This window comes from Ranitomeya imitator, chromosome 1 (genome assembly GCF_032444005.1).
Source record: "Ranitomeya imitator isolate aRanImi1 chromosome 1, aRanImi1.pri, whole genome shotgun sequence".
Taxonomy (NCBI): domain Eukaryota; kingdom Metazoa; phylum Chordata; class Amphibia; order Anura; family Dendrobatidae; genus Ranitomeya; species Ranitomeya imitator.
In genome coordinates this window covers 724,516,583-724,531,172 of record NC_091282.1, presented here as the reverse complement: position 1 = coordinate 724,531,172, position 14,590 = coordinate 724,516,583, and the positions used below count along the sequence as shown (strand labels likewise).

Below are 14,590 nucleotides of genomic sequence, written 5' to 3'. Positions count from 1 at the left end.
AATCTGAGAGCAGCTGAATGTAGGGTCAGAGAACCTGATTCCAGCAATGTGTCACTTACTGGGCTGTGTGCTGTAGTTTCAATATAGTTTTTTACCAGCAGGATATTATGACTAGAGGACTAGGTGTCACATGCCAAGCAGTCCAGGTAATCTGTGTAACTCTGCCCCCACCACTGATTGGAAGTTTGCTGATGATGTACAGAGGAAGTGACCAATCAGTGGGGTGGGCGGGGTTATACACAGCTCAGCATTTTATGAACGCTTTACCAAGCAGGCCAGCAGGTAGCACATCACTGGAATCGGGTATCTCAGAATGTCTGCAGAGACTTGTCAGATCTCACTCCTGCAACTGTCTGCTGCATCAAAATTTGAAAGAAATTTTAATCATGGATTGTATTGTCCACTTATTAAAAAAAAAATTACATTGCATATGCGCTCCATAGGAAATGATAGCATTAAAAAAACATGTCTGCCCTCCCCCCCTCCCCACAACCAATGCCAGATCTATACACGGTGTGACTGACATGCAATACCAGAGACAGCCCATGGACATGACATTGCTATTGGTCGATCCCTCGAAGGGATGACACCCCCATTTTTATACCTAACCTTTGTTATTTCGTCACCAAACCCTCCACCAAATAACGACAGACTCTGATCTTGGATTATAATTGGCCACAGTGGCCTTTATTATAAACATACAACAAGAATAAATAACGTAGGGGAGGAGTCCTTGAAGCTCCAAACTGGTGGTCAACCATAACAGGGAGTGGACAGAAACATACCATATATTTACTCCCAGCCGTAACCACCCAGGCTCGGAAGCACCAAACTACCCCGAAGGGTTAACCATGTCCACTTTTAACCTGGGGATCCGGCCCACCGTTGCCAAGATCCCCCCCGGAACCACCAGACCCGAAAACCAAGTTTACACCCACTGAAGGATCCGTACCCCGACGGATCCCCCAGGCCAATTTATCACCAACTCCAAGGACCCCTCCCACCGCCTCGAGCCACCATGACCCAAAACAATTACCCGAAAATGCAACAATACAAAAAACACGACAAAACAGGGCGGGCGGGCGGGATCTTCTTGATGCTCCAGAGCGGGAACTGGTAAGCCCCACCCCACCCATACCTTATAAACCCCTGCCTCATACATAACACCCCCCTCCCCTAATTAACCCCTTCCCCTCCTATCTCTCCCTCCCAAACCCCTGTCATGACGGCCTGCACGTACGCCGTCTGCGGGGGGGTGGGACGGCTCGCTCCGGCCTGCTCTGGTGTGGCGACGTTTTTGGAGATTGTGATTTCTTTTGTCAATTTGTAAAAAATTCTATTTCTCCATGTATTAGTTTGATGTAAACCAAAATGGCTACCAATACAAGAGGAAAAAGGGTTATTGCCCAGCTTTTCGGAGCTTCATTTGCAATGTTGTCTTTTTTTTATCAAGGAAAGCTGTATGACCACGCGCCCTGGATCTACAATGGCGGAAGGAAAATGCTTTTTGTAGTTTGTGTACCCGAATGATAAGGACGCTTGTAACCGTTTCCTATGCTAATTCTTTTCTAGTGGGCATTTGGTGTCTCCCTTTGGGAGATAGTCACACTGGGACAAACCCCTTACGCCGGCATTGAGAATTCTGAAATCTACAGCTACCTCCTTGCTGGAAATAGATTGAAGCAGCCGCCGGACTGTCTGGATGAGCTGTAAGTAATGTACCCACCTGTGCCTCTTCCTGCGGACGTTACGGCTAGGACAAGCTGTGCAAGCATCATTTTTTATTTTTAGTGAGATGTAGCTGAAAGATCTAAAGACGAGATGATCAGAAATGAGGCGTAATGAGAGCATCTGCTGTGCATTCAGACCGGCTTCTGCTCCTCATTAAAAAAATAAAGTAAATGTATTTACAATGTGCCAGAGAACGGAGATTGCAGGAACTTATTGCCTGTAGTCTTCTCTGGATGCCACCTAGAAGACCAGTGCCCAGGGTTACCATGTAACAGGTGCTTGGGGTTATAGTAAAATGGTTATTTCACTAGTAATCCTCATCTCTGGTATTGTGTGTGTATAGACTTACTTAAAGGGGTTGTCCAGGACCTTATAATGGATGGCCTTTCCTTAAAATAGGTAATCAATGTCTGATCGGTGGGTGTGCGACACCCGGCACCCCCAACGATCAAGCATGGTGTTGGTGGCTGCCAGAGCTGCTCGGTGACAGATGGTGGCCGCGGCCGGGTACTGCACATCCGCCCCCTAATCAAATCAATAGGGAGTGGATGTGCAGTACTCGGCCGCGGCCACTATTCATTCAACAGAACTGTATAGTTCTGGCCACCACGGATACCAGGAACAGCTGATCGGTGGGGGTGCCAGATGTCGCACCCCCACCAATCAGGCATTTATGACCTAATTTAAGGAAAGGTCATCAATACGGATGTCCAGGACAACCCCTTTAAATAGGACCTGTCACTTTCCATAAATGTCTCATTTTTTTGCCAGGGGTAAAAGCCGCTGTTTACTTGAGTCTGGTATTGTTTTCCGTGAGCTCATACATACTTAAAGGGGTTGCCAGGGACTTTATCACTGAAGGCTTTTTTTAGGATAGGTCATCAATGTCTAATCCGTGGGGGGTGCGAGATCAGGCACCCCCACCGATCAGCTGTTTCCAGTGTTAGTCACGGTCAGAACTGCTCGTTTCCGGAGCTGCACGACACCGTTCTGTTGACTGTATAGTGACCACGGCCAGGTAACCAAACCTATAGGGGGCAGATGCGCAGTACCCGGCCGCCACCACAATTCCATCAATGGAGCTGTGCAGGTCCACAACTAAACAGTTCTGGACAACACCGAGACAGGGAACAGCGGATCGGCAGAGGTGGCGGGAGCAGCACCCCACCAATCAGACTTAGATGACCAATCCTAGGGTAAGGCCATCAATGTTAAAGTCCTGGACAACCTCTTTAAAGTCACTTTTCTGGTGTGTTTTTTCGTTTATTACAAAGCCGGCTGTATGACACTTGCAAATATTCTAACTATTTTTGCAGTACCCCTGCCTTATATTCTCTTCCCAGCTTGTTTTTTTTTCTTGCTTATTGCATGAAATATAGTTTGAGAACTCTTAGCATTAAAAGAACAGATTATTTCTGGTGATATAATTTTCCCCAAATGATGCAAAAAAAAAAACTATTAAAAATTACATCATCAGCATGCACAAAATCATATTGAAACATCGCCCACATCTCAATAGGAGTCAGAAGTGTTAATAGTAATAATGGCTTTTTAAAGAACATTTTTAATCCCATGCAGGCCTGACATTGCAAGGTGGGTGGAAATCTATTATGCGTGAGACATAGAAAGCTACACCGTTAAAGACGCACACTACTCTCCCAAGACAAACTGCTAACCAATAAATTAACTTATTCACTAATTGCCAGAAGTTCTTTATGGCCACGTTTGTGTCACCGTTAGTAGTAAACTTAGAAGCAATTGGAACTTTCAAGACTTGGTCAGTTGTATTGCAATTTTTCATGTTTGTTCACTTTCAACTTGTGAAAAGGATTTAAAAAACGGAACAGAAATTAATAATGTTATATATGTATCTATAATGTGTGTGCTACATGGTGTGTGTGTGTGTGTGTATGTGTATGTATATATATATATATATATATATATATATATATATATATATATATATATATATATACATATATACATATACTAGATGGTGGCCCGCATCGGGTATTCTAGAATATGCATGTCCACGTAGTATATTGCACAGCCCACGTAGTATATTGCACAGCCAAGATAGTATATTGCCCAGCCACGTAGTATATTGCCCAGCGACGTAGTATACTGCACAGCCCACGTAGTATATTGCCCAGTGACGTAGTATATTGCCCAGTGACGTAGTATATTGCCCAGTGACGTAGTATAGTGCCCAGTGACGTAGTATATTGCCCAGTGATGTAGTATATTGCCCAGCCACATAGTATATTGCCCAGCCACGTAGTATATTGCCCAGTCACATAGTTAATTGCCCAGTCACGTAGTATATTTCCCAGCCACGTAGTATATTTCTCAGCCACGTAGTATATTGCCCAGCCACGTAGTATATTGCCCAGCCACGTAGTATATTGCCCAGCCACGTAGTATATTGCCCAGCCACGTAGTATATTGCCTAACCACGTAGTATATTGCCCAGCCACGTAGTATATTGCCCAGCCACGTAGTATATTGCCCAGCCACGTAGTATATTGCCCAGCCACGTAGTATATTGCCAAGTCACGTAGTATATTGCCAAGTCACGTAGTATATTGCCCAGTCACGTAGTATATTGCCCAGTCACGTAGTATATTGGCCAGTCACGTAGTATATTGCCCAGACACGTAGTATATTGCCCAGTCACGTAGTATATTACCCAGCTACGTAGTATATTGCCCAGCTACGTAGTATATTGCCCAGTCACGTAGTATATTGCCCAGTCACGTAGTATATTGGCCAGTCACGTAGTATATTGCCCAGACACGTAGTATATTGCCCAGTCACGTAGTATATTACCCAGCTACGTAGTATATTGCCCAGCCACGTAGTATATTGCCCAGCCATGTAGTATATTGCCCAGCCATGTAGTATATTGCCCAGCCACGTAGTATATTGCCAAGTCACGTAGTATATTGCCCAGTCACGTAGTATATTGCCCAGTCACGTAGTATATTGCCCAGTCACGTAGTATATTGCCCAGTCACGTAGTATATTGGCCAGTCACGTAGTATATTGCCCAGACACGTAGTATATTGCCCAGTCACGTAGTATATTACCCAGCTACGTAGTATATTGCCCAGCTACGTAGTATATTGCCCAGCCACGTATGTCACAGGTTAAAAATAATAAACATATACTCACCTTCCGAGGGAGCCCTTGTAGTCATGTCGCCTGTGTGCGGTGTACTCGGCAGCTTCCGGTCCCAGGGTTGGTAGCGCAGGACCCATGATGATGTCGCGGTCACATGACCGTGACCTTATGGCAGGTCCTTGTCGGATACCATCCTTGCCACCGGAACCTGCCGCTTGCATTGAGCTGTTACCGGAGCGTCGCGAGGAGCGGGAGAAGCAGCGGAAGGTGAGTATATAATGATTTTTTTTTATTTTTTTCATTATTTTTAACATTAGATCTTTTTACTATTAACACTGCATAGACAGCATCAATAGTAAAAACTTGGTCACACAGGGTTAATAGCGGCGGTAACAGAGTGAGTTACCCGCAGCATAACGCGGTCTGTTACTGCTGGCATTAACCCTGTTTGAGCGGTGACTGCAGGGAGTATGGTGCGGGCGTCGGGCACTTTCTGCAGGGGAGTAGGGAGGGACTAATCGGACTGTGGCTGTCGCTGATTGGTCGCGGCAGCCATGACAGGCAGCTGGCGAGACCAATCAGCGACTTGGATTCCATGACAGACAGAGGCCGCGACCAATGAATATCCGTGACAGAAAGAATAGACAGAAGGACAGATAGAATCATGGAAGTGACCCTTAGACAATTATTTATATACTAGATGGTGGCCCGATTCTAACGCATCGGGTATTCTAGAATATGTATGTATATAGCAGCCACATAGTATATAGCACAGGCCACGTAGTATATAGGAGCCATTTAGTATATAGCATACAAATAGTACGTGGCCTGTGCTATATAGTATGTGGCTGCTATATAGATGCATACATATTGTAGAATACCCGATGCATTGTATATAATGCAGCCCACGCAGTATCTAACACAGGCCACGTAGTATACAGTAGCCATGTAGTATATAACACTGCCCACGTAGTATATAGCAGCCATGTAGTATATAGTACTGCCCACGTAGTATATAGCAGCCATGTAGTATATAGTACTGCCCACGTAGTATATAGCAGCCATGTAGTATATAGTACTGTCCACGCAGTATATAGCAGCCATGTAGTATATAGTACTGCCCACGTAGTATATAGCAGCCATGTAGTATACATTACTGTCCACGTAGTATATATCAGCCATGTAGTATATAGTACTGTCCACGTATTGTATAGCAGCCATGTAGTATATAGTACTGTCCACTTAGTATATAGCAGCCATGTAGTATATAGTACTGCCCACGTAGTATATAGCAGCCATGTAGTATATAGTACTACCCTCGTAGTATATAGCAGCCATGTAGTATATAGTACTGCCCACGTAGTATATAGCAGCCATGTAGTATACATTACTGTCCACGTAGTATATATCAGCCATGTAGTATATAGTACTGTCCACGTATTGTATAGCAGCCATGTAGTATATAGTACTGTCCACTTAGTATATAGCAGCCATGTAGTATATAGTACTGCCCACGTAGTATATAGCAGCCATGTAGTATATAGTACTACCCTCGTAGTATATAGCAGCCATGTAGTATATAGTACTGCCCACGTAGTATATAGCAGCCATGTAGTATATAGTACTGCCCACGTAGTATATAGCAGCCATGTAGTATATAGTACTGCCCACGTAGTATATAGCAGCCATGTAGTATATAGTACTGCCCACGTAGTATATAGCAGCCATGTAGCCCACGCAGTATTTAGCAGTGTGGGCACATATCCCTGTTTAAAAAAAAAAAAAGAATTAAAATAAAAAATAGTTATATACTCACCACCTGGGATCCAACGGCGCTGTGGCGATGGGCGCGCGGCTGCCGCCATCTTCCGTTCCCAGGATGCATTGCGAAATTACCCAGAAGACTTGGCGGTCTCGGGAGACCGCTAAGTCTTCTGGGTAATTTTGAAATGCATCACTGGGAACGGAAGATGGTGGCAGGCGCGAGCGGCTCGGTGGACTACGGAGGGTGAGAATAGCAGGTTTTTTGTTTTTTTATTATTTTTAACATAACATTTTTTGGGACACACAGGGTTAATAGCGGCAGTAACGGAGTGCGTTACCCACGGCATAACGTGGTCCGTTACCGCCGGCATTAACCCTGTGTGAGCGGTGACCGGAGGGGAGTATGCGGGCGCCGGGCACTGACTTCGGGGAGTAATGAGCGGCCATTTTCTTCCGGACTGTGCCCGTCGCTGATTGGTCGTGGCTGTTCTGCCGCGACCAATCGGCGACTTGGATTCCATGACAGACAGAGGCCGCGACCAATGAATATCCGTGACAGACAGACAGAAAGACGGAAGTGACCCTTAGACAATTATATAGTAGACTAGATTGTGGCCCGATTCTAACGCATCGGGTATTCTAGAATATGCATGTCCCCGTAGTATATGGACAATGATGATTCCAGAATTCGCGGCAGACTGTGCCCGTCGCTGATTGGTCGAGGCAACCTTTATGACATCATCATCGCCATGGCAACCATTATGACATCTACGTCGATACTGTGCCCGTCGCTGATTGGTTGAGGCGAATTCGCGGCAGACTGTGCCCGTCGCTGATTGGTCGAGGCAATCTTTATGACATCATCGTCGCCATGGCAACCATTATGACATCTACGTCGATACTGTGCCCGTCGCTGAATCAGAAACGTGGGACTTCTACGTCCTTTATGACATCATCATCGCTGTGCCCATTGCTGATTGGTCGAGGCCTGGCGGCCTCAACCAATCAGAGACGCGGGATTTCCAGGACAGACAGACAGACACCACAGACAGACAGACCAATCAGTGACGGGCACACCGACGATGATGTCATAAAGGACGTAGACATCCCGCATCTCTGATTGGTTGAGGCCACCAGGCCTTTTTTTTATTTTATTTTGCTTTATTTTAAATGTATTCCTATTTTGGCTTTAAAATTTGCATCAAAAGGCAAAGTTTGTGCTTCACATGAAGAATCAAATGTGATAGCTGGTTTTCTAGTGGCACCCAGTGGTTGCCAGAATATACAGCAGGTGCATTGTAATTTTCTTTATTGGCTCATTCTTCCTTCACTCTTTGCAGCTTTGATATATTTATGATTTTTAATCCAAAAGGAGGATTTGAGTAAAGGTTGATTTTTTTTTTTTTTTTTTTTTTTTTACCCAATTCTTCAGGTTTTTTTTTCCGTATGCTTTTTTTGTTTGCTTTTTTTCTTTAAAATAACAGACACCCATATGCAAGTCAAACAGGACCCATTATAATCAATAAGATCCGTATAGAGTCTTTTGTGTCCATCTTCAAGGGAATGTCAGTAGGATTTCACTCCCAAACTAATTATATGTGTATGAAGCTCTTTCAAAGATAAGTTCAGTAATACCTTTCCGTGGCCAGTCTGTTCCTCTGTTACTGATGTTACTGAATTTATATGCAAATGAGGCTGAAGAGCTATGGTAGGTCTTAAGCACCTGTCGCTTCAGCTCTATTCCCTGCCCAGCACCGCCTACTCCTGCTTGACCGATGACTCCTTAGTCTTAAAGCACTACTCCATCATTTTATTTTTTTATTTCAAAGCTGGAGTGGTGCAGCAAATCTAAGTCCCCCCTGACCCTAGTATGATACTCACCAGCGCCGCTCCGATCACTCGTCACCATCTTGTGACCCCAACTTCTGACTGACCGGACGTCAGAGGTAATGATCACAAGCTTTGTGTAAGTCTATGAGAGCCTAGATCATTTTGGGACCTAGCGGCAGAGCCGGTTTTAGACAAAGTGAGGCCCTGGGCAAAAGTTTATTAAAGTGGGGCCCCAAATGCTCACATATTGCACAATCACACAGAAACATTTCGGTTGTATTTAAATGTGCTGAGATCAGGCTGTTAAATGAGCGTGATCAACAATATTGAAGTCGTTCAATGCTTGTTTCCCATAAACAATCCAATCACTCAATGAATAGGCAGTTTTTCCTAGTTTAGTATAATGCACCCCATAGTCCTCTACATAGTATAATGCACCCTATAGTCCTCCACATAGTATAATACACTCCCTATAGTCCTCCATATTGTATAATACACTTTCCATAGTCCTCCATATAGTATAATGCACTCCCCACAGTCCTTCATATAGTATAATACGCTCCTCATAGCCATCCAAATAGTGTAACACGCCGGCCCTGCCTGCTGGATTGCCTCAGTGTTTGCTAGGTGATCCAGCAGGTCACAAACTGCAGAAGACAACCAGAGTGGGTGTTAGGACAGAAGATGGCGGCCGGTAAGGATAATTCTAAGGGCAGGGAACCACTCCGATGCTGCAATAAAAAAACAACAACACTGTAGTGGTGCTTTGAGAAACACTTCATAGAGCCTCAGTCAAGCAGGAGAAGACGGCGGCGTCTGGTCAGGGAATAGAGCAGGAGTGACAGAGCTTCAGATCTACCATGGCTTTTTAGCTTTATTTGCATATCAATTCAAATGCTGATTTGTCATTATCGGAGGAGTGGACTGGCCATGTGAAGGTATTTCTGGACTTGTCTTTGAAAGAGCTACATGGGCATATAAATAGTTTGGGTGGTGACAGATTTGAGTTAAGACTATTCAGTTTTTTGCAGGAACATAAAACCCGAACTCTAAATACAAGTGTGAGCCCCTCTTTAGTGAACTGTTAAACTGGTCATATCAATGTTAATAGTTATCTGCAGGGAAATTATACTGTGATCCCCAAGGCAGACTGCAGCCAGTACAAATATTGCGATTATTTATTCTCCTATCTCTGTACTCTGTAACAGATAGAAATATTTGTGTTTTGCAGTTATGAAATGATGTGCCAGTGCTGGATCACTGAGCCTAAACGGAGACCCTGCTTTTCAGACTTGAGAAGACGGCTGGAAGCCATTTGGGGACGTCTATCCGTGCTATCAGGAAGTCGAGATCCACTGTACGTGAACCTCGGGGAGACTTGTGGAGCTTCGGCTGCAGACTCCATTTTGCACTCTGCTTTTGACAATGATGACCAATGCTGTGTGGACACTTCTCAAACACGTGGCGCAGCAGCAGTCAGTAGCAACTATCGCTATATTGTGAACCCTGGGTGCCTTAGAGAAGCAGATGAGTGGCCTCCTAATGTACAGACCGCAGAAGCTAGAGGACTCCTGCATGCAGATGAGGATGATGACGAAGAAGAAGAAATTCCGGATGCTCGTGTTGTTATTAATCTCTAGTACAAACCTTCTGATTGGAAGGTGCCCATAGACGTTAAATGAGTTAGATTTGGCACGATCAGGTAACCCTCTTTATTGCTATGGCACCTATGAGACACTAGCTGGAAAAACGAATATTGTGGACAGGGGGATAGCGGTCAGCAGAGCTCTTTCTGATGTTGCTTACCTATCCCATAGGATGTATTAATTCCTAGTAGACTTGCTGCAGAATTTTTGGATTTTTTTTTCTGCAATGAATTGGCCGGGTGGGAATAGGATGTAACAATGCTGTCTGGCTCTGCTCTTTCCTTACTCACATGGAAAAACATCACGCATGCTCAGGTGATCATAGCACGCAAGTCCAGCCTCCTCCTGACATGTATGAGTACATTAAAACGAGGCTCCGGCCAGGTTGTGATAAAAAATTTTTTATAGCACCAAGACTTCAGAAGCACTCGTAAAGCCATTTAATACATTTATGAGCCTCAAACAAAAGCAAGAACCAGGTGGTGATTATATTGGTTACTTTTTATTTCTAGTCCTATGAATGAACTGAGTAAGTTTAAAGAACTTGTCCAGGCTTGGGATCCAAGTCTGCAGTCACTCTATCTGTGTGCACTATCAGGATTCTCTGGTGTTGGCATCGGCTGCTTGAGTGCAAGTATGTGATTTGCATACATGCGGTCACAGGCCAACTAGACGTGTGTGACCTCGCTCGATACAAAAGAATTGGGCGAGGCCAGATACGTCTAGTTGGAATGTGGCCGGAAGTATACAAACAGCATACTTGCAGCCACCTAAACGCTTGCTTTCGGCACCGGAGAATCCTAACAGTGAGTGTGTCACAGACTTTTATCCCAAACCTGGACAACCACTTTAATGATGAAAAAATACCCTCTTAAGTTGTCACTCAAACCAAATTGGGCGCTTTTACTAATCCTTTCTAATTTTTGTGCAGTGATAGATTCGAAAAATTAAAATGTGACAAATTTATCACGGTGGTTAATGCTGGATGATAAATTTGGCTCATCTGTAGTACTCATTCAGACATCAGTGATTTTTGTGTTACACGATAAAAAAAAGTCTGATTTTAATCAGTGATATTTTTTTTTTACCTGATTTTCGTCAGTGTTTCAGTTTTTATAGTAAACTGTTTCAAAATGCTGATGTCTGAATGGGGCCGTAGACATTTTTGTCTATTGGACTCATTTGCCCCAATATCTTGGCACATGGGTCACATTTTAAGCCACAATTTTTCCACTAAATTTTACTTTTTTCCATTCTCAGCCTATACGCCAATTTTGGGGCACAAATTGCACAAGAATTCTGGTGGCTTTAGCAAATTCTCTCCCACTGTATAACAAAACTAAGGTGGCTGCAAAATCTGTGATTTTTCCGGTACATGTTCACTTTGAAGACTAGCGGTTTGGCCCTTGCGTAGAGGAGATCCAGGGACCACTTTAGATGTATATATTTTTTTACATGACTTGCGCTCATAGCTAGCAGACTCCTATCTTTACCAGGCGAAATGGTATCGCAACCATAGCACACGATCAACTCGTCGGCGAGACTTTCTATATCCATGTGAGCCCTGAATCAACTACTCAATGCAATATATTGGAGAAAGCTCTGTTTTCTAGTCGGTGCACAAACACTTTAACTTGGACTACAAGGAACAGATAAAGAGAGAGAACAATGACGTCTATACTGATGTTTTCAGCTGAAAAATGTTGGCTTCCTCAAAATAGAAGTCTGTCACTCTAGAACAAACTGGGATTTGCACGTTTCATATTTGGTTCATATAATGTATTTGTTGTTTGTTTTCTTTCCTTTTTTTTTAGCTAAGCGATCAACTGCTGTACTATTATGCTTCCAGAACCAAAATAATATTTTTCTAGAATGTCTGACTTTGAATTTTTTTTTTACATCACCTCAGCTCGAAAAAAAAAAAACCTGATTGAAATTACAAGAATATCTTTTTTTTTTTTTAAGAAAAAAATGATGATTAAAATTCCCCCCTCCCCATTATAATTACAGATTAGTCCCCCTCTTTGACTTAAATAGGAGCCTTTTACTAAACTATATTGTTTGGATATTATACCTGTCATCCAGCTGAAAATGACTATTGACTGGCAGTGAGCCTATCAGGAATGCTGGGTGTGTTCTCACAATGCTCCTCCCTAAAGTCCTTTTTAGGTGGATGCCCAGCCCAATATACAACCAATCAAACTGGTTCTGAGATCTACAAAATGTGCCTACTAGTCCCATTTCTCTTTAAAAATCCCTATGGTTCCTATGCCTTTAATATGGCAAAAACACTTTCAGTTCATTATTTATGTAGTTGAAATTTAAAAAGTAAATTTTTATTTCAGAAATGGATAGATGAAAATAAGCATTTTTGTAACATGATCAGGTAGAAGGCAGGAAGACCTCCATCAACCACAATGTAAAGGGCTATAAAAACAATATGTATTATCTATTAAAATATGAAAAAGGAAAACAGTAAAAACACACTTTGCCAAAGCGTTTCGAGTACTAAGGTTCTTAATCACATACTATGTTTTAGAGACTTGGCGCTCAAAAAGCGTAGGCCTAGTGTGTTCATTTTCCCTTTGTGATATTTTAATAGATACTATTATATAATGTTTTTAGAATTCTTTCTATTAGGGTTGCTGAAAGTCTTCCTTCCTTCTGCCTGATCATTTTCATCCGGGAGCCAGACTGTGGCACCGCACCTTTATTAGATTGAAGGATACCTGGACAGAATGAGCTGATATGATATATTTTCTTGTTTTTGTAACATAGCTGATCAGAGAAATGTGCTTTGTTCACCTCCAGGATTGATCTTTCAGTCTCAATTCATGGGTAAAAGCTGCAAAATCTGATTTTCCCAGAATAGTGAGATAGGAGATGGCATTTGGTGCATTAAAATTCAATGGAGGAAAGAGCTAGAGGCCGACACAGACACTAAAGGCAAGTTCACCAGAATTTTATAAACGCCAACTGTCATTTATTGCATTAATAGGAAAATCCGTGTTCACTGAAGTCAGATTTTTCACCCATAAATTAAGACTTTTGAGAGATCAGTCTGGGAAGAGAAGAAGCAGATTTCTCTGGTCAGACATATTCCAACATTTCTTATTTTAACATGTACTATTGATTTATGAGAAGGAATTAAAAGGACAGTTACTCTTTAAAGTCATACATATGCTTTTTTTTTACCCATTGGAAATGCTGCTGTTCTGAATCCAGCATGGTTTTTCTTTCTATGGCCTCCTCTTCCCTTTTATGTAAATTTAGTATTTTTACCAAGTGGGCATGGAACTTAATCTTCTCTCTGGGAGTCCTCATAAGGATCAGCCCAGTTGGCAGAAAAGACTAGATTTCTATGTAAGGAAGAGGGGCGCCATATCTCCAGAATGGAAAGGCGCAGGGGCAAAAGAACAACACCGCCGGATTCAGGAGAACAGCGGCATTTACTCCAGGTAATGAAAAATACATATTTATGGAAAGTGACGGGTCCTCTTTAGAAATGTAAAGGGAAGTAAAAACAGCTGTTTTTTTTTAATTTTCTCATTTTAAGAAAATTGCAGCTAAGTGACACTATTCTTCAAGAAGTTTACCATGCAGAAGAAAAGATTGAAAGATTGTTGTGCACAGGAAAGACTAACTACTAACACACAAGTGTCATTGCCTCTTCTTTATAGAAGTCGTACTGAAATATGGACCGAATTTTGGATGATTTTTTTCTTTTTTGCAGGGGGGCAATTTATAACTTTCATAAATATCATCCGTTTATGAGAGAGATTGTGTGTATAAGCTAATGTTTCGTATTCTAATACACTTTTCAGCTTGCATGAGTTTGGTATTTATATTACAGAGCAATAAACTGGGAGATCTTATTAGAAGGTTAATCAACACCAAACATCTTAGTCAGGTTCTTTATGGGTTAAATCTGCCTGTTTAATTGTAAATAATTATGTCTTGAATTAAGAAATAAAAGCAGAAATACGTTTTATGTAACACTCACTGAAACAAGAGTTGCTTGCTAGCCTTCCAGTATGTACAGTACACAGTGGTCCTCATACACGGTAGCAGACAGTAATGATGATGACGGTTTGGGTCTTCCGGCTTCTCACTGGTAGGTTCGTTATTTCTATGAACATATCTCCTTATTTTGTTTTCTTCTTCTTTTTTATGTTTCGCTACTTAGAATATAATTTGAAGCATTTGCACTAAAAAGGGTCATCAAAAGAAGATGTTGTATTTTTTTCCCAAGATCTTTACTGCCGATTATTGAATTCTTAATGTATCTTATTAATTCATAACCAAACTGTTGTATAGCCAGGGAAAGAAATTAAAGGGAATCTGTCAGCAGGATTTTTCTATGTGATCTGAGAGCAACATCATGTAGGGCAAAAGACTCTGATTCCAGCAATGTGTCACTTACTGGGCTGCGTTTTGCTCATTCAAAAAAATCTGTGTTTTATCAACAGGAGATTATCACTACAGGACTAAGTGTC

General features: G+C 42.4%; 1 protein-coding gene across 1 annotated transcript in view; it reads left to right on the top strand.

The window, feature by feature from the left end:
• Positions 1 to 14,090, top strand: part of TYRO3 (TYRO3 protein tyrosine kinase) — a 287,406-nt gene extending 273,316 nt beyond the window's left edge. Inside the window, exons 18-19 of the mRNA XM_069732534.1 lie at positions 1,573 to 1,709; positions 9,680 to 14,090. Coding sequence (XP_069588635.1) covers positions 1,573 to 1,709; positions 9,680 to 10,088 — 546 coding nt within the window. The 3' untranslated portion in view covers positions 10,089 to 14,090. The remainder of the gene's footprint in view (positions 1 to 1,572; positions 1,710 to 9,679) is intronic.
• The last annotated feature ends 500 nt before the right edge of the window (positions 14,091 to 14,590 follow it).